The sequence below is a fragment of the Podarcis erhardii genome, assembly GCF_964252035.2.
Source record: "Podarcis erhardii genome assembly, chromosome: 11".
NCBI classification, from domain to species: Eukaryota; Metazoa; Chordata; class Lepidosauria; order Squamata; family Lacertidae; genus Podarcis; species Podarcis erhardii.
Genome location: NC_138501.1, coordinates 36111481 through 36132276, shown reverse-complemented (window position 1 = coordinate 36132276; position 20796 = coordinate 36111481). Strand labels below are relative to the sequence as shown.

Below are 20796 nucleotides of genomic sequence, written 5' to 3'. Positions count from 1 at the left end.
TGCTCTCCCCATTTTAGGATGACGTTCATAGATTCGGATGGAACTTTCTAGGCTTCTCTACTTGGCAAACCGCCAATTTTAATGTTAAGGAGATCCAGTTTGGGTTTGATGGGTTCCAGTGCACCACAGTCCGCAGCTGTTCCAGTCCCGGTTTTACACAAAGCTCAGGGGACTAGGGCCTGAAGCAGCTGAGGACTGTAGACGTTCGGTGGGCTTTTGTCATGACTAATGTGTGTTTGTGTTTGTTCTAAATAAAGTGTTTTGGTCACCATTTTTCATGTAACTCTTGCACCATTCTTATTGGCTACATCCTGGGAAAGCCAGCTGCATTTCTTTGGGGGAGGGCCACACCTCCATGGTAGAGCAACTGTTTTGGGGGCAGAAGGTCCCAGGTTCAAGCCCTGTCATCTCCGGGTAGGGCTGGTAACGTCCCTAGCCTGAAACCATGGAAAGCTGCTACCAATCAGTGTAGAAAGCACTGAGCTAGATGGACCAATGGGCTGTGATTTGAAAGAAGGCAGTTCCCTATGTTTTTCATTTGGAACCGCCACTTCTAACCGCCACTTTTAACATTTTCCTACTGGTGGTGGGTGGGGATGAGAAATCCAAATCTTGTCGGTTTTTTCTTTAGTTGAAGCATTTTTACCTCACACTCCAGCCAAACATGTTTTACAAGATGATGAGACATGGGTGGCGCTGTAGTCTAAACCACTGAGCCTCTTGGGCTTACTGATTGGAAGGTCAGTGGTTCGAATCCCCATGATGGAGTGAGCTCCTGTTGCTCTGTCCCAACTTCTGCCAACCTAGCAGTTTGAAAGCATGCCAGTGCAAGTAGATAAATCGGTATCGCTGAGGCGGGAAGGTAAACAGCATTTCCGTGCGCTCTTGTTTCTGTCACTTGTCCCATTGTGCCATAAGCGGTTTAGTCATTCTGGCCACATGATCCGGAAAGCTGTCTGTGGACAAACGCCAGCTCCCTTGGCCTGAAAGCGAGATGAGCACCACAACCCCATAGTCTCCTTTGACTGGACTTAACCTTCCAGGGGTCCTTTACCTTTTTTTCAATAGTAAGACAGTCTCTGCCCTCAGATTTGTAATCTAGAAAAGGTGGCATGAGAAAGGGGGGTAAGAATGGGAGTGAAGGCAGAAAAAAGAAAACTCAGGCACTTAGTTACATAGTACATATTCCTTCTGCATGACCACATGGAATAGAAACAGTTTAAGGAGAGGAGGAGGAGAAAATTGCTGGCGTCTCAGTTGATAGAGCAGCCTTGATTCCTTTCTCTCCCTCTGCTACACTCTGATGGAATGGCTGCTGACTGGTAAGGGAGAGGAAAAGCCAATGAAGTGGCCCTGCTTCACTTACTTAATTACTTACTTACTTACTTATGAAAGTATTTCTATACCATCATACAGTGGTGCCCCGCAAGACGAACGCCTCGCAAGACAGAAAACCCGCTAGACGAAAGGGTTTTCCGTTTTGGAGGCACTTCGCAAAACGAATTTCCCTATGGGCTTGCTTCGCAAGACGAAAATGTCTTGCGAGTTCCTGCGGGTTTTTTCCCCTCCCCCCCTTTTCCTAAGCCGCTAAGCTGCTTATCAGCTGATCCGCTGATAAGCCGCTTAACAGCTGATCGCTAAAAGCCGCTAAACCGCCAATAGCGCTAATCCGCTAAGCTGTCAATGGGCTTGCTTTGCAAGACGAAAAAACCACTATACGAAGAGCCTCACGGAATGGATTAATTTCGTCTTGCGAGGCACCACTGTATCATAGAAAATCAGGGCAGTGTACAATGTGAAAACACAGAGCACCATCTTAAAAAATAAATAAAGATACAGATCATCATTCAGGCTACTAACTGTAAAAATAAAAATTAAATGTTTAAAGTTTTAAAGTGGTATCTGTTTTTTTGACAACGCAATCCCCTTTGGTCTAGTCCAGCGTTTCCAAAACTTGGGTCTCCAGCTGTTTTTGAACTACAATTCCCATTATCCCTGACCGCTGGTCCTGCTAACTAGGGATGATGGGAGTTGTAGGCCGGAAACAGCTGGACCCAAGTTTGGGAAACACTGGTCTAGTGTGATCTTTGGCAGATCAACAGCTGAATTATGAGTCTGTCTAGAAACAACTTCTTTCTTCCCATAGCAAGCCGAGAAGGGTAAAGGGCTTCGCTTGCACCCTGTTGGTGGTCTGATTATGTTCCGACATACACTTTTTAGACCATTCCAGGTGGTCATGCAGAAAGACACTGTAACTAAGAATTGGTGCCTGAGTTTTCTTTTTTTCCTGGAAGGGGGATCAACCTTAAAGAGACGAAAGCTGTGAAAAGGCAGAGCTGTTGTTCTCAGCAGATTGATGACAGCACTCTGCTTGACCTGCCCTCGGTCAATAGAATCCTGCCCTGTAAATCTTGCAGAAGGTGGAAGCACAGAACAATGCAGGCTTCCATTTCCCTTCTCGGCAGCCATCTTGGAGGGCTGTGGAACACCTTCTCTGCACCAACTACTGCAGTAATATTGTTCAGCTCCTGCATTCTGCACTCCAGTTAGTACTGGCTATATCTGCAGCAATATAATCTTCAGACAGCCTCAGCCTCCTGTTTAAGTCTTTGCAGTGGCGTAGCGTGGGTTGTCAGCACCCGGGGCAAGGCAAGTAATTTGCGCCCCCTAACCCATGGATTTGCGCCCTCAACCCGTGGATTTGCGCCCCCTAACCCATGGATTTGCCCTAATCCCAGATGTTGCACCCGGTGCGGCCGGCCCCCCCTGCACCCCCACGCTACGCCACTGAGTCTTTGTGGTTCAACTGTGCGGAAGCCAGAGATGCCCTTTCCAGGATAAAATGCTTTAATACTTCGCTTAAGATTCTATCTTTCTCGCTGGCAGAGAGAAGGTAGGGAGGGCACTGGAATTTGAAACAAACAAACATTTCTTGGGAAAGAATTAGGGTGATTTGATCAATGACACCTGCACCGAAACACCAATGCCTCCTGCAAAGTTGGGAGGATATTTGAGAATTCCCAACTCATCCTCACTGACGACAGTTGTCACATAAGGAATTTGAGCATCTCAGAGACTTGCCTAAAGACGTCATCAACCCACAGGGAAGTAAGCTTTCCTATGCTATATATTACAAGCTAACTCAGATTTATTGAGTAAGTGAAACACATCTTTGTCATTGGGGAAACTTCCGTTCAAATGCTCTTCCTCCGATTTACATGGGAAAAGTTGATCTGCAAGCTTTTCTCTCAGTGTTAAGCCCTATTCATTTGTGTCCCTCACCCATGAGAAGAAAAAACCTGTGTGAAAGCTGGCTATTACAGAGAAATTGCTGAAGTCTCAAGGGGGAGAAGCAGGCAAAGTCACCCACAGTTGTACTGAGAAGCCATCTTCCTTCAGGTTTCTCTCCTACACCTGGCAGTAGCCATTCTGTCTGGCTACACGAGAGGGAGAGAAGGGAAGCGTTCTTGATCATCTGGAGGATGATCATCTGGAGGAACACTGTTAGTTGTTCCACATGTTTCAGAGGCCACAATGCCCTAGAAGTCGGGCATTGGGTTGTCGCTATTCCCATGCTGTGGAACACTTTTCCAGCTGAGATTGGGCAGGCATCCTTGCTTTTGACTTCCTGGTGTCTTCCAGAGATGTTTTCTTTTTCCCGTTCTTTTAAAAGTTTTATTTTATTTTATTTATACTTTTCAAGTTTATACATTTCATTAGTTTTACAATCAATTTAACTTTCAAAATTTGACTTCCTTCCCCCCTCTTTCTGCGGTTCCTTAAATTTATTTTTTAAAATATCTTCTGCAAATCCAAATTCATTTAATTTGCTCAATTTATTATCTACTTTAAATATATACTCTTATGAAACTGCAGGTTATTACAATAATCCTGCTAATGTTTTTATCTGCTTGCAATTTATCTGTAAATATTCAAGAGACCATTTCCATTCTTTTATAAAAAGTTTGTTATCTTGATTTCTTTTTCTTCCGGTAAGTTCCACCATTTCTTCATATTCCATAAGTTTTTGTATCCATTCTTCCTTTGCTGGGACTTCTGCTTCTTTCCACTTTGGGGCAGGTAGCATTCTTGCTATTGTAGTAGCATACATAAATAAATTTCTATACAATTGTGTGGACAGGCAGAGACCCCCCAACCCCAAGCGACCCCTGAGCGGAATAATGACTCAAGACAACGTGCTGTGGGATTAAAATTGGCCACAACTTTATTAAGTTTCAGATGTAGGGAGACCTTGGCTCAGGCATTGGCCGTTTATCCTTCTCAGTCCCCAGCCGGGGATCTGGGAGACATCAGGGTTATCCAGAATGTGTGGGGATTGGGCTGGCTCTGGAGAACATATGTTCAAGCAGAGAGCCCGCCCCCCATTTCACCGCCATCGCAGGGGAGAGCAATGATAACCTCTCGGCATATGGCCAATGCCTCCCCCTCAAAACCCCTTTAATGGGGAACCCTGGGATCACCGCTGCAAGGGGGGTTCACCGCCCCCCCCCCCATTTAGGAAGATAGACTAAAGGATTCCGCCCAAGGCCTGAAACCGCCAAAGTTGTGATGTTTTGCTACGGGAAAGGCAAAACCTGCCAATGCAGGAAAATTCCTTTCCAGCACTTCAACAGTGATCCTGACGTAGCAGCGCCTGTTACGATATGAGAACATCGCAGGGAGAGGGGCCAGTCTCTCCCGTTAAGGCTTGTTTTCCAACAGCGCTTACGTACCTGTGGAGAAGAGGTTAACTTGCAAAAGAAGACTTAACTGAGGGAGGGCAGGGTGGGAGAAGCTCTGGAGCCAACTGACACTTCACAGGTAAGATTCATCTTCTATTGTGTGGGCAGGGCAGTCCCTCCCCTTACCTGGCCGATCTCCTGAGAATGCCTCCCCAGGCGGGATTGGGCGATTGGCTGAGGTAGGCGGAGACCTCCAGGTATCCAGCCTGGGGAGGATGAAGCCAGCCCAAACTACCGGGAGTCGCACTGGGATCTGGGGGGCTGCGCACGACCACGCAAAAGGCACTCCCCCATTTGATGTGGGGAGCGGTCATTTAGATAGTTCTGTCCCTATAATTCCCAAAAGAAAAGCTTCTGGGGTTGCTGTTTTTTATAAAAGCTACATCATTGTATATCATTTCTGGAGATGTTTGTTTGTTATTTATTTTCTGTACTGATCCTTCCAAGGATCACAAGGCAGTTTACAAATGAGAAGAGATTGGTGTGCTGACTCATTGTGCCATGTCACTTTTTCTGCCCTGTTTTCTGCGTTAATCTGCAAATACCGTAATCCGCACCACAAATCTTATTGAAATACAAACGTTATTTCTCCTCAAAATATGTGTGGTAAAATGTATTTTGGTCATTTTTAAATTTTCATTTTATTTTTTCGCCAAGAACTGTGTCGGAACATTCAGGAAGAGCAAAAGCCATTGGGTAACTAACAGAGCAGTTCTAGACATGTTTACTTGGAAGAAAGTCCCATTGCATCCTTTAACGTTTATTCCCTGACAAGTGTGTATAGGATTGCATCTTACATTTCAATCCACACATTAGTCCCGAAGATACAGATCAGGTCATTCCTACTGGAATTTGCAAAGATTTAATTTCTCAACAATCCCTTCTTAAAAGCTGGGGTTGAGAAGCAAGGATATTTGATGTATAATGATTTTGGCTACACATTGTAGTAATATAACTTTAATAAAATTGTAATTTTTAAAAAGTTGGGAAGGGGAATTAGAATGCATGCATCTCCCTAAGGCTATATGTAAGACACAAAAGAACTTTGATAACAGAAGCATTTTTCTTATTGCAAAGTAACCATTTCCCTATGTGTATGGCTGTAAGATAGAAAAATCATAATTCTTCCTCTAGCTGTTTTACAGGTTTTAAAACAGCTTCCATTTGTTAATGAAATATAGTTATGTCAATGGGCCCTGACTAACAGCTGATCAAAAAATGAAATCATTTTGAGTCGCTAATGGGCTGGCACGGTAAGAAGTCTGAGTTACTGCCATTTGCAAGGTTGCCATGGTAACTGGCGCATCTTTTATGAAAGCCGTTTATCATATTCTGATAAACTACACATTCCTAAAGAACTCAGCATGCTTCCCTCTGCTCCCCCCCCAAAAAACCCCCCACATCTCTGTGACCCTGGACTTCAAAAGCACTGGTGCTTTCTTCCCTTCCCTTTAATATTAATGAAATTCCAGTCTCTGTGTCTTATCTTAGGGCTTAGCCACTTACCTTTTGCTCTGCTTTTTCCAGGCAGAGGCCTGCACTTTAATGCTCCATGTCCGAGCACTTTTAAATTTTTTTATTTTGCCCTGAGCTTTCGCTGCTCTTTAAAGCTGAATTGGAGCAAATGTCAATTCGGGTTTCCCGTGGATTAGTGTTTGCTCTGATTGAGCTCTAAAGAGCAGGTTTTCATGGAGAAAGCTCTGGAGCAACAGACTTGAAGCTTTAAATCGTGGAGCGTGTCTGGAAAGAGCAGAGGAAAGGTACGTGTGGATAAGCCTTTAGTCATGCGACCATGCTGCATGAAGCAGACATTTTAGCGGCTGCTTTTGTAAAGAAGAAAAATGGGGAGTGCAATCTGATATCCGGTTGAATGCACAAATAGCAATGCAAAGCCAAAAATATTACTTCATGATCCACATTACTGTATAAATTGGTTGCTGTAATACAAATCCCTTGACTGAATTAAAAGAACAAACACCCAACCCAACACTGCTGTTTAATTATATGCAAAAACCTGCTCTCTTGAGGCAAGCCAGCTCATCCAGCCTACAGGTAGTGCCAGTCTAATTACCTTGTTCTTTTGACTGATCTCTCTCTCTCTCTTTCTCTCTCTCTCTCTCTCCTAAGGTCAACCCAAATAAAAACTTATTCCTGGGATAATGCCCAGGTTATTTTGGTCGGTAATAAATGCGACATGGAAGAAGAACGGGTAATCTCCACCGACAGAGGGAAACATTTAGCAGAACAACTTGGTAAGAAGAGAATTTATATACAAAAAAAGAGAACTTGAGCTCCATCTGCACCGTACATTTAAAGCAGTTGTCTGACCACTTGAAACCGTCATGACTTCCCCTAAAGAATCCAGGGACTGTGGTTTGTTAAGGATGCTGAGAGTTCTTGAGAGACCACCATTCTTCTCACAGAGCTGCAGAGAGGGACTGATTATTAAGCCACTCTGGGAATTGCAGCTCTTTGAGGGGAGCAGGGGTTTCCTAACAACGCTCAGCACCCTTAACAAAGTGCACTTCCCAGAATTCTTTGGAGGAAGCTATGATGGTTTAAAGTGGCATGGCACTTATTTAAATGTAGCCTGCAGAAGGGGCCTCTGTTGTTTGTTGTGGTCCATTCCATCTGTTTGCATGCCACAGGAACTTCTGACAGGGGCTTGCGCATATTGACTGCCCGTCACTTTCCCAGTTGCTCAGCGCAAAAGGGAGTACAGTGGTAACTCGGGTTACATACGCTTCAGGTTACATTCAGACTCCGCTAACCCAGAAATAGTACCTCGGGTTAAGAACTTTACTTCAGGATGAGAACAGAAATCGTGCAGCAGCGGCGCGGCGGCAGCAGGAGGCCCCCATTAACTAAAGTGGTGCTTCAGGTTAAGAACAGTTTCAGGTTAAGAACAGACCTCCAGAACAAATTAAGTTCTTAACCCGAGGTAACCAATGCATAGTGTGAAATGAGAAACGTGCTCAACTGGCAAGGCAGATTCTCCTTTCTCAAGTGGTTCCTCCAGCAAATGCAGTTAGTGGCCAGTAGGGATGAGCGAATCTGTCAGTTTTGCTTTTTCTCAGTTTCGAATTTCTTTCCCCATTTTAAATTCAGTTTGCAACAATTCCGCATCTGTTTGCAAAGCTGTTGCTTCTGTTTTTTAAAGTTGTCTCATAAGAACACGAGAAGAGCCTGCTGGACCAGACTGACGGCCCATGTCGTCCAGCATCCACTTTGTACAGAGACCAACCAGATGCAAACAGGACCCAAACACAAGAGCACTCTCCCCTCCAGCAGTTTCCAGAGACTGGTATTCAGAAGCATTTACTGCCTTCAACCGTGGAGACAGAACAGAGCTATTGTGGCTTAGTAGCCAATGATAGTCTTATCCTCCGTGAATTTGCCCAATCCTCTTAGAAATTCATCAGCATCTTGACACACAGTTCTCCTAATATAGTCACATTTGAATGCAATTCCCCCTAATATAATGCATTTTGGGGGCTGTTATTTTCAGGAATATATGTATTTTTATGCACACTTTTGCCTAACGTACACATTTTTGAACACATGTTTTGGTTGGAGAATTGCATCGCAAAATCTGGAGGAGTGTGGTTTTTTAAAACGTGTTTGGATTCGCATATTGTTTCAGGAAGTGCAAATTACAGTGGTGCCTTGCAAGACGAAAAGAATCCGTTCCGCGATTCTCTTCGTCTAGCGGTTTTTTCGTCTTGCAAAGCAAGCCCATTGATGGCTTAGCGGATTAGCGCTATTAGCGGCTTAGCGGCTTTTAGCAGTTTAGCGGCTTAGCGGATAAGCAGATAAGCGGCTTAGCGGCTTAGAAAAAGGGGGGGGAGGGAAAAAAAGTCGGAAAAACTCGCAAGACATTTTCGTCTTGTGAAGCAAGCCCATAGGAAATTCGTTTTGCGAAGCGCCTCCAAAACGAAAAACCCTTTCGTCTAGTGGGTTTTTCGTCTTGCGAGGCATTCGTCTTGCGGGGCACCACTGTAGGTAGAGTCACATAAAAATGCAAACCAAACTGAATTTCTTCCCCGATTAAGGCAGGGAGATTCCACCTTTATTTCTTAACGAACCTACAGTAGGAATTTAGCTTCTGATAAACACAGGAAATAAAACATAACTGGAGAAAAAGGCTAACTAGGGTTTCTACCTACTTTTCATATCGCCAGCTGCTGCCTCAACTCCTTCACACCCACTAATCTTAGTTTGATTGGGGAGTTTTGTGATTCTGTGCTCTGCATCTCTTCCTCCACTTCTCCTCTAAGGGCTTAATTGCACATTGACTGGCTTGAGACATAATGTTAAATGACGAGCCTTGGGATCATCCATTCTCTCCCCCCCCCCCTCCATCATGGACCTAAAGAGGAGATAGAAAGAGCAGGTAAAGAAATGGTTAAGCACCCTTGAAAACTGCCCTTTTTCTGAAACTGCGTTTCCTTATTAAAAGCAGCCTCATCGTTTTAATACACGTATGTGCATAGCATCTTGTTCAGCCCTAAAAGAACATCAGAAGTGACTGTTTCCTGAGTCTTTGCTATTTTTGTGAGCAGGACTAGGGGAGTGGGCATGGATGCAAAGCCCTTTTCTTCTCCAGTAAACCAAGGAAACAAGCATGAGCAGAGGATTAGAAAATGAGACGGCAAAATCTCTTGGGCAACCTGGAAAAAAAAACGCCGCTTAGCTGGGAAAGACAGCTCTGCGAAATAACTCATTAAAGAAGTTGGGTTGGAAATCCGTTCAGAGCATTTGCAGGTTCTGCTTTCTATAAGTGGCTCTTTCTTTTTTATCAGAGCTATCAACAGTGCTTCAGCAGCATATTAAGAGGTGTCCCTGTTGCGAATCTAGCTCTAGCCAAATGGTCATTATAGAATGGGGAAGGGAGACCCTGTTCCATTCATCAAAAAGTTCTTGCATCTTGGGATTCACACTGCATTTTTCCTTCTTTTCTTTTTTTGCATGCCCCTATGAAGTTTTTTTTAAATAGTAAATGTGCCAATGCAACAAATTTGTGTTTGAAAACTTATATGCAGGGACACTTGGATTGTCTGCATGCAGAGTTTTAATTTTTTGAGAACTGAATAGGCACAGATGTGTTTGGAGCCTTCCTCCCTGCTTATTAAAACTGTCCAGGTAGTTGTGTGTGTTATAATTTACACTTAGGGCCTTTGTAAGTCAACTGGAGTGGATCATAACCCACAAAGACAATTTTCACATGTGACATCAGTGCCTTTTAGCTTCTCTCTCTTTCTCTCTCTCTCTCTCTCTCATCAGCTTTGTGCGAAACTGGGAATGCAGGACAAAACATGGAAGGGATCCATTTTAAAATAGAAGATTAATTCAAGCCAATAAAATATGTTGTACGTTTGCATTATAGAATATACAAAAAGGCAGTTGAAGCCACAGGTGTAAAAATGCCCTGAGTTTACATAGAAACGTGCTCACCATTATCCGCACAGTTACTTCTTATGCCCAAATCGAATCAGTTGCAAATTTTGGCTGGTGTCGCTTCATAGACAGTAGCTGTTTACTCTGTGTCAAACACAACCTCATATAATAATCTTCAAAGCTTGGAAAATCCATACTGCAATTATTATTTTTTACACCAAATGTTTGAGCCCCTTTCCCAGTGGAGCAAGCACTCCCAAACACCTGTGTTAATAGCCAGTATAATCACAGCCCCCAAAGGGTTCTGTTTCTAGTAGTTTAGACACATTTCCATTAAGTGGCTATCTGGGGGGAAATTGATGCATATAGACTTATCCAGGCTTCCTGTCTAGCCTTCAAAATATCCAGTTAATATGGCTGGAAAGAAAATAGGTCAGAAGTCTGATGATTTTGTTATGATGATGATTATTGAAATATTTCTGTTTCCACTATGTAAAAACATCCCAAAAAGCTTATTAAGGCAATACCTTTGTTAGGAAGACTAAAATGTCACAAACAACAGTGAGGTGCTGTTTTCATCATATTCAGCTTTTGAGTCTCCTTGGGAAGGAATATCAGTTCTCTGTTCTCTAACAGTTCTCTAATAGTGTCATAAGAACATAATAAGTGCCTGTTGGATCAGGCCAATGGCCCAACTTGTCTTGTCAGATGTCCTTAGCACTAGGATGGGGCACTGGTACCCTCCAGATGATGTTGGAGTCCAACTTTCATCCCTGATCAGCATGGCCCAGTGGTCAAGGATGATGGGAGCAGCAGTCCAGCAACAACTAAAGGGACTTCTGCATACCTGTCCTCTGCTGGCCACTGTTAGAAACAGAATGAGGACCAGATGAGCTCTGTGGTCTGAGTTAGCATTTACAAATCTTCTGTTCTTAATAAGCAGACATTGTCCCTCTTGGCTACAATGCAAAAACACAGCACCTTGCCTCCAGCTTCCTTGTTTTGTTTTTGTTAAATTAAACTTTCTTATTGCATACGCGCAATACACAATTTATATGTCCAAAATAATACTAGTATATTGTTACATACGTCCACACTCCAGAACACCCTCCTTTCTGTTTCTTTCTCTGTCTTGCTCAAACAGCACTTCCTGTTTTTCCTTTAGAAACAGATTATACCTACATTATCACCCTTAGCTAGGAAGGGAAAAGATATGCTACCTATTTCTTCCCACCCCAGTTCTGGTAGGCTTCAAATTTTTGGGAAATGCCTGCCATGTCATGGCTGTTGGCTCCCATTAAGAGACATTTGTCTGGCCCTGAGCCATTAGGCCAGGGGTTGGCCACAAGCGGCCCACGGGGGTCGTTTAGCCAGCCCATGAGCCGCCCCTGAACCGAGCCGCCCGCTCAGTGAGTCCCCGCGTGCTGTGCTAAACCGGCGCAGTGCAGGGACTCGCTTCAGTGGCGCCAGAAATCGCGTCTGTGCAGACACTGAAAACAGCGGGGCGGGCGATCCAGCCCACAGAGGGATCTCCACTGGAGTGAACCAGCCCAGGCAAGGTAAACCTTGCTGACCCCTCCATTAGGCAGTAATCTGTTTTAACAAAAGGCACAACCAGGCTAACGTCCCTAACAGATGGAGATGAATACCTTTGGCCATCTGGTTCATCGGGCAAAGGGCTGAGCCCTTGTGTGGTCTCCTAGAACAGTCACTCTTCTCTCTTTCTTGTGCAATGGTGGCGCAGAAGCATTTGCTCTAGGATTAGTCCAGTTTAAACTTAAGCCCTAAATTCATACTGCAGCCATGGAGAATCCATGGTTAACCAAATCTTGTTAGACTACAGCTCCCAACATGGGCTAATGGGCATTGGAGTCATGAGAAGATAAGAAGCTGCATTATACCAAGTCGGGCCATTGGTCCACCTAGCTCAGTACCATTGAAACTGATTGGCTGCGGCTTTCCAGGGTTTCAGGCAAGAGTCTTTCCCAGTCCTACACGAAGACACCTTTTTGTATGCTAAGCATGTACTCTATTGCTGAGCTATCACTCTATCCCATAAAGCAAGGCCAGCAATCTTTCACCCATCTAGATGTTCTTGTACTCCCAACTCCCATCAGCCCCAGAGAGCATGGCCACTTGCCAAGGATGATGGGAGTTGGGGGGGGGTCCAACAACATCTGAAGGGCTGAAGGTTCCTCACCCCTGTCCTACTGAGCCCAGTTGCTCCTTTGCTGGTCTACCCCAAAGTGCCGTCTAGTCAGTGCCTGAAGAAGGTAAATATAATGTTGAATGGTTGCAAGTGCTGTTTCTGAATGATTGCAAGTCTGTCTGTTTCTACCAGGTTTTGAATTCTTTGAAACAAGTGCCAAGGACAACGTCAACGTCAAGCAGACCTTTGAACGGCTTGTGGATATCATCTGCGACAAAATGTCAGAAAGTCTGGAGGCAGATCCTGCCATTGCTGCCGGTAAACAGAACACAAGACTAAAGGACAGCCCTCCTCCACAGCAACCCAACTGTGGCTGTTAATAGAGTCATTGTCGACAGAGGCGGCTCCAGCGTGTTCTTTTGCCAATAGAGTATTTACATAGGGTCTATATGCCTTTATTTATAACGTCTTACCGGTTCATTTTGGGGGAAATATGTCTTCTTTAACGCCCACTGCTGGTACAGTATGTGCATAGAGTTGCTTTGCAAAACAGATCGCAAATGTGTAAGGACAGGGCCCTCTGATTTCTCAGCATTTGGCCTCTGCACATAGATAACTGTTCATCTGCGCTCTTTATGTTCACTTTTATGCCCGTTCCACCTTTAGCTGGTGCTGTGACCTCAGGTCCACATTTTGTCTGGATTTTTCTCTTCCTTCATCCCCTTTCCGGTTAATGCTATTGACTCTTCTAGGTTGATGATCCAGCAAGTCAGAAATAGGACTCCCGCTCCTTGGCACTCCAAATCAATACTAGCACTGCAGAAAGGTAGCAGTCTAATCATGCCAGCACAGCTGCACCTTCCAGGTAACTTGCCAGTCTGCATTCTCCAGAGAGGTCCATGCTTCAAGGTGGCTGGGGCCCATTAGCAAAACCACAGGTGTCCTATTAACCAGCGACAGGGATGGAGAATTTAGATCTCCCAGATCAGGGCTACCTGCCTCTCAGACAGCCTTCATTGGGAAGGGTGTCCTACATTCAGAACCAAGACACAGTTCCCTGGCTTTCAGCCATAGGCCTTGCAGTCGGATTGTTTACCAAGTATTTCTGGGTTTTTGGTTTTCCTTCACTCGAGCATTGCTTATCTTGAGGGATACTTTTCCAAACTTCAGACCATATTCACGCAAACTTTAATTTCAGTTTAATAATAATAAAACCACTGTAAATTCTTAACACTTTCACTTTTGTATCGGTCACACTCAGTGGGCAGTTAAAAATGAGGAAGGGACTGGAGTATGGGCTGTTTTTTAAAGTGGAGCAATGCACTTCAATTGTTTATGGTGTAAGCAGCCAAGGTGTAGGATTTGTCCTTCCCAGGGTATCTCAGTGCACCACAGAGAATACAGTTACTTCCACTACAGAAAGTAGAGCCAAAAATAACTCCCACTACAACTAACACACTTATTTTCATACGGACAGAGATGGAAGTTCCAAGAATTCAGAGCTTTGAATATAGATAGATATATTAGTGAAGTCATTGGAGGCCAGTGGAAAGAAATTTATTCTTCTCTAATTGTCAAAAGCATGTACAAGAAATGAGTGAAGAAATGTTACAGAATGAAGAAGGGCAAAGAGAGGCAACGTGAAACAGTAAGAAATATAACAAGAGTAATTGGGTTGCAGGCCTGTTCTCAGTTCTACATGCATGGGAACGCTGATCTCCAAAGTGCATTCCTCTTGCTGTCCTTATTGGATGTACTAAACTCCTGATAGTAACACCAGTGAAAATATATAATTTTTGGTCAAGTTATTCTTAGCCAAAATTTATTGGCACCCTGATCCTCAATATAGACAAGTTGGAAGAGACCTCAAAGGTCATCTGGTCCAACCCCCAGTGGTGCAGGAGTCCCACTACAGCACCCCCAAAAGGTTGACTTCCAGTGCTTCGGTTGCATATGCATAGCTCCATCTTGACAGGAGTTTCCTCCTCCTCCTGGACAGAATGGGAACCCTGTAGGTGCTCAGTGAAGCTTCCCATTACATGTGCCAGGCATTCTACTACATATACATGAAAAGGATGCCCTTTGCACCCATGGGTGTCTGTATGATGCCGTGAAGATCTGCATAGCTTTGTAGGTACCCTTTGCATGGAGCAGCAGCTCTCTGAAATCATTGAGGCTAGTTCACACATGTGTACTCTACACTGGCTGACGGTCGGACCAGATGATGACTTGCATGAATGAATGGGACATTGCAGATTTATCCCTTCATCAACTCAAGTAGAGCATTTTTCAACGGAAGCAGCTTATGCCTGCAGATCAAGATCAAGAAATCAACCGATCTGCATGCATATATGAACCAGCCTTACCATTTTATGAAACGCATTTGGGTTTGTTTGTTTTTAAGTGCCAGGTTATTCTAGAAGCTCCGTTTTTGAAGAATTGAACCTCTGATTCCTACAAAGGATGGTTAAGTGTGAATGTTATTATATACCTGGCATGGGCCACACATGTTCTCATGTGGTCTTTTGGTGCAATTTCATACAACAACCCTTGACCTAAATTTCATAAGTCTTCTTGGAGTGATCAGTTCCGTCCTCTGGCAAGAAGAACAATCTTTCCGTCCACAAGCAACTTGCTTGATTGAGTGGGAAAGTGAGAGAAGAGAGTGTCAGAAAGAGAGGGAGAGAGAGAGAAAGAAAGGTGTGGTAGAAAGGAAAAGGTGTGACTCCACCTATTTTAGCTCTGGCCCCACCCACACTTATTTTAGCCCCACCCACTTCTAGCATGTGACCCTTAACAGATTCACCTTGGCAGAAAGAAGGGCTCCCCACCCCTGTTATATACCATCAGATAACTTTTTCTTCTTTCTTTGCTATGAAACTTTTATTTCTCCTCTCCAGTGCCACTCTCATTAATAACAGGGAGAATTGCCCGTGAGGACAGATCTGGGTCATTACTTCTGAAACACATCTTGCCTCAGACTTGCTAGCTGATGATGACCACCTTATAGCTTTTCACAAAAAAGTCAGAATTTGATGGTGTTTCTGGAAGCCCCACAGGAAAATATAGCTACATTGATTTTTTAAAGAAGAACTTCTACGGTTTCAGGAAACAAACCATGCAAATTGATTATAAACTCACAGAAAGACTGTGAAAAATAAGCAAGCAGCATGGCAAGTGTTTTAGCCACTGTATTTCCCCACATAGAGATATTTGTTTCTCAGTAAATTCCCTCTCTGATAATTGGAGGCACCTCTTCACCCTGCAGTATTCCATCTCGACTCCTCTAGCTGGGTCACAGTGACGAAGTTCTTCTAATTATTGGAGAAGTATAAAATGTTCACAGCTCTTATTTGCATCATCTTTTAATACCAGGTAGATGTTTTGCAGCAGGGTTGCGGCAGAAATGACGGAAGGAAGGAGGGTGAAAGGTGGGTGTCTAGAGAATTGTTAAAAGGCACACCTGACCACAGGATTACTGTGTTTCACTGTAATTACCACATAGGAAAGCTAAGACCTCGCTCCCAACTGTGAGCCATAATTATTTTATTTTCCTTAACAAAATTTATATACCGCTTGACTGGTAAAACCTCTAAGCAGTCTGAAAAATATTAAAATTATCAGTAAAAAGCTGTTTAAAATATTATAGAAACAATTAAAATTAATAGTGAAAGAAGCTAAAAGATAATAACACCTGCGTGTCTAGATAGGCTCACCTAAAGAAAAATGTTTTAAATAGGTGTTGAAATGTACTCCTAAGACACCTTTTCAGATGTGTGGGAGCTGAGGAGAGCAAAAATAAGCTAAAACCTACGCTTGGATAAAATTGGGGTGCCAGAGCTCACCATGAACACCTCCCGTGTTCTCTTAGAATGGCAATGGCTCCCACCTGTGAGGTGCTGGAGCTGAGCTGGGGCGGGGAGAGGCCATATTTTAAGAGCATATTTTAAGAGCTTTTGAGGCACTCATCTCCCCACATCCAAATGCCTCACAATATAAATGAGCTAGCAGCATGCGCACACACACATAGGTTTAATTTTGTTCCTTTGTTTCTGCTGAATTAAACCCCCACCCCAAAAAAGTTGCCAATTTGCGGAGGAGGATATGAGGCAGAAAACTAGATAGCAGTCAGTCTTTTCTTGTCACCAACCAAAAAAAAACAGCAGAGGTGGGGAACAGCAAAAAAAAGAAAACGGTTGAAGTCAATATATACCACCAGTAAAAGAGAATTTGGTAGAAATCCAATCAAGGAAATTCTGGGTTGTATCTTAATGACATTCCATCAGCTCAATGACTTCTGCTTGTGCAGTGGGACTCCCTGTTCTCTTGTCTTCCTGCTCCTCACCCACAAGAATATTTTGGGGGGTTCCCCAACTCTCTAGAGCCGATGAGGGGGGTACAGAGGTGTGCAAGGAGATAGAAATGAATTCCCATCGCATAGGTGGAAGTCTTTGTGCTAACTTGACAACTTCATTGGATATAACTGCCCCTCTTAGGTGGGGGGGGGGGGAAAGCATTTTGATGCAAAAAAACACAGAGTGAAAAATACTGAAGAAATTCTAGCATCCCTGTAGTGTGCAGGTTCAATTAATGCACATGTTCAAATAAGAGAGGTTTATGTATTGTAGGGCTGCCATATGTCCGGGTTTTCCCAGACATGTCCAGTAATCGGACTCTGCAAATGGCTTCCGGCAGGGTTTTTGCCAAATTGGCAAAATGTCCAGGAAAACCCAAACATATGGCAATTAGGGCGTTTAAGAAATGCTTCAAAAATCCTTATAAAAGTCTAAAAACTCTCCCCCCCCCCCAAATTAGGCAATCCTAATTTATTGCATTGTTTTATTCTGGGTTATTGCTTGTTACCAATGTAAACTTTATTCTCTGCTAGTCTTGAATGAATAAAAATACTTTCTAGAGGCTAGTCTGATTCCTGAGAGCCCAGCTAAACTGTAACTACACTGGGATATTTTTGAATTTATTTTATTTTTTCCCTTTATAGCCCAACTTCTGAAGGTGGCATACATGGGTCTCCCCATCCAGTGGCGTAGCGTGGGTTGTCAGCACCTGGGGCAAGGCAAGTAATTTGCGCCCCCTAACCCGGTAGGGGCAGAGAGCTGCGAGTGCGAGCGCACCCCCCCCAGATGTTGCGGACGGCCCCCCTGCACCCCCCACGCTACGCCACTGTCCCCATCCTCACTGATTCCCCACGACAACCCTGTGAGGTAGGTTAGGCTGAGAGGCCGTGACAGACCCAAGGTCACTCAGTGAGCTTCATGGCTGAGTGGAGACTTGAACCCTGGTCTCCCAGGTCCTAGTCTGACACTTTAACCAGTACATCACACCATATACAAAAATAGCCAGACTGCTAGTTGGACAACTCCTTGCATGGGTGAATTGCCTTCTTGCTCAAGCAGTTCTTTCCTTTGCACATGGGCAAAATATTTCTAATGAAGTTTTGCATATTGGCAACTGGAACACAGAGGCATGAGCTGAATGTTACAATGCCTGCAAGCGCATACAAGCAATGGAGCAGCAAGCTTATGTTTCAGTTTGTGTATAACAACTCGCTCTACAATACAGCAAATGTGCCTATCCCTTTTATGCCGTTAATTCAAAATGGCATTCCCCACCCTCGCTTGTTTTCAAATCTGGTTGTTTGGTGTCTGAGATATGGAATAGCTGGCCTGTCCTTTCTGTCGAAATGGCTTTTTCCCCTTCTCCCTCAGCTGCAAATATATGTGACTGTTACTGGAACCATTTGTTCCTTTGTGCTTATACTCAGGGCTTTCCCAAGCGATCAGCTGATAATGCAACGGAGGTACAGTTGTTCAACGTCTCGTGCTGGATGCAAACATTTTTACTCATGAAAGCGTTTCAGATATTGTATTTTCCCAGCGCTCAGAGCAATATATTGTTGCTGGTGAAATAAAAGATGCCTCCCCCAGCTAGAAAGACTGTTTCCTTTTGGAGTGCTTCTGTTTGAGTGTCAACAACTCCAATTGGCTAGAGAAGGCATAGGCAAACTTGGCCCTCAAGACATTTTTGGGACTACGATTCCCATCATCCCTGATCACTGGTCCTGTTAGCTAGGGATGATGGGAGTTGTAGTCCCAAAACATCTGGAGGGCCGAGTTTGCCTATGCCTGGGCTAGAGCCTGTGATGCCACAAATGATAGCAACAGCGTTGTCCTGTTGCCCCATTTGGTCACCCTGACATGAATGCTCAACTTTGAGAGAGGAGGTATAGCTGTCTTAAGCTCAAACTCTCCCACTCTCCCATTCAGAATTTGCTTTGAGACTCATGGGGGTCATTGACAAGCTTAATAGACTAGGACTTTGGACTTTGATGGTTGAAACAAATCAGTTTCATCTCTTCTTGTTAGACCCTCTTTGCAGTTTGAGCATTCCTCTCCAGTTTGTGCTGGAGTACATCATTCAGTCATTTAAAAAACAAACCACAACCCTGGGCTGTCTATATTTATTCTCCTCCATTCTATATGTATTGGTCATTGCACTATTGCTGGTGAACTGGAATAAGCCCTTGGTATATTGCATAGAGAAACGACCTGAGCAGCTCAATCTGTGTGGCCTTTCCAGAGCTTGAGTCTGAAAGATTATTATAGAGTTTCTTCCCAGTCAGCTCAGCTCTGCTATGTCCAGCTGTACTGCCTGCACCTTATTTATTTTAAGAATAAAGTGCTATTTAACGGTGCACTGTGTTCATTGGAGTTTGATCCTAATGTGTGGAATTGTCGGAATGTTGTGTTTTCTAGGAGACTTAACAGTGGTGCAAGATTTATGTCTGTTGATAGCAGTTTTGTCAGTCACAGACAGTTGCTAGAGCTAGTTTTCAATGAGCATGTTTTGTGATGGCACCGTGTAAATGGGGGGTCTTGTTGAATAGGGGGTCCTTTTTCCTGAGGGTACTGATGCACATCCACTTTTCCTGAATCAAAACACTGTAACTGTTCCTTCCATGGCAAGGTTTGCATATATTCCACCCAGATTATGTTGGAGAAATCTGCAGTTAATACTGGATTGTGAAGATGCTTGTGTTTTGTTTTTTGTTTGTTTTCCACAGAAGCCTGTGCCATCCTTATTCATTTTGTCAAGCCAGTACAGTTATGAGTGACAGGAAATGAAGGGTCTTCTTAAGGGAAGTGATTCCCTGAGATACAGGCAGATTGTCATACATGATTTTTTTATGTTAGAAAGTCCAAAAAGCGTATCTCAGGTAGCTTTGAGGCATCATTCAAAGTATAGGTCGTTTTCTTTAATAAACTACCAGTTGGTCTACATCAATACACAGTTTAGAGTGGACCAAGTACCTTTGGACTAACTCTTCTGGGAATCAGAAAAGTTATGACAGAGCTGGATTCATAGCAGAATCCCCATAACTACCGCAGACCAATCCTTGCTTATTTACACCTGTCAGATAATTAGTTCAGTTACAGGATTTTCTGTTTCTTTCATACCCAACTAGAACTTGGTTCTATCGAGCATCCCACTGACAAATTCAAAATACAAGTCAGCTTTAATATTTGTAAATTATTTTTCTTCACAAGTCAAGTATATAGTGTGGTGGTGGTGTTTTCGGTTTTTTTTATAAAAAAAAGTCTCTGTTAACACTTATTCTATCAAACTGCTTAATAAGTCACTTGACCAAATCAATCAATCAATCAATCAGTCAGTCAATACTCTGGTTTCTCTTCAGATCGTGTAAATCTTTCGCCTTACTTGACCAAATATCTCTTGCACGTCTCATGCCAACTCATTCCATACACTGGTTTAGCCACGACAAAATCTAAATCATTTACAATCCTTTTCCTTATATCTCTCCCCCCCCCCCATCCTCATACCCCACTTTGTGGGATTTGCCAAGAAATTCACCTTATCGCTAGGAAGTGCCTGTGGTAATTTCACAAGCTATAGAGCTCATATTTAGTTTTGCAGTGGAACAGATGGACACAGCCCCCTGGAATTTTAAGGGGGAGAGAACACACCCAGACCTCCCAGCTATCCTACATCCTTCCCTAAACATAGGAAAGAGATACTAGGACTTACCAGGATGAAATTGACAGAAATGGGTAATTCTGACATGTACCTTGCAAACTAGTGTTAAATGGAAAGCGTGCTGTAATTCCCGTTCAATATATTGTTGGTAAATGTCCACTGTGTCGTGATTCAGTTGGAACTGTCAGAATGTGTATACTATTTAATAGTGTTTGTGGAACTGAAGTGTCTTAAATGTGGCATGAAAATGTTATTTAAAAAAATAGATTTGTTTTCTATTTTTGAACACCTCTAACCGGAGGGATCATGGGCCAATAAGTGCAATATTTAACGACTTATTAAGTGTATATAAACTTGTGTGGAAGAGAGAAGTGTTGTGGATGTGTGAAATTCCTGCTGCTAGTTGAAGACTGTGTGGCTTATTTAAACAATTTCTAGTAGCTGTTTTAAGTGTCCGATAGTCACGTTTATATCGTATAAATGCTTTTAACAGTG

At 43.5% G+C, this 20796-nt stretch overlaps 1 protein-coding gene across 4 annotated transcripts in view; it reads left to right on the top strand.

Annotated features, from left to right (window-relative positions):
- RAB3C (RAB3C, member RAS oncogene family) overlaps positions 1-12685 on the top strand; it is a 115767-nt gene extending 103082 nt beyond the window's left edge. For all 4 annotated transcript variants that reach the window (XM_081880798.1, XM_081880797.1, XM_081880796.1 and 1 more), the window contains exons 4-5: positions 6870-6994; positions 12481-12685. In XM_081880798.1, coding sequence (XP_081736924.1) covers positions 6870-6994; positions 12481-12668 — 313 coding nt within the window. In that variant the 3' untranslated portion in view covers positions 12669-12685. The remainder of the gene's footprint in view (positions 1-6869; positions 6995-12480) is intronic.
- The last annotated feature ends 8111 nt before the right edge of the window (positions 12686-20796 follow it).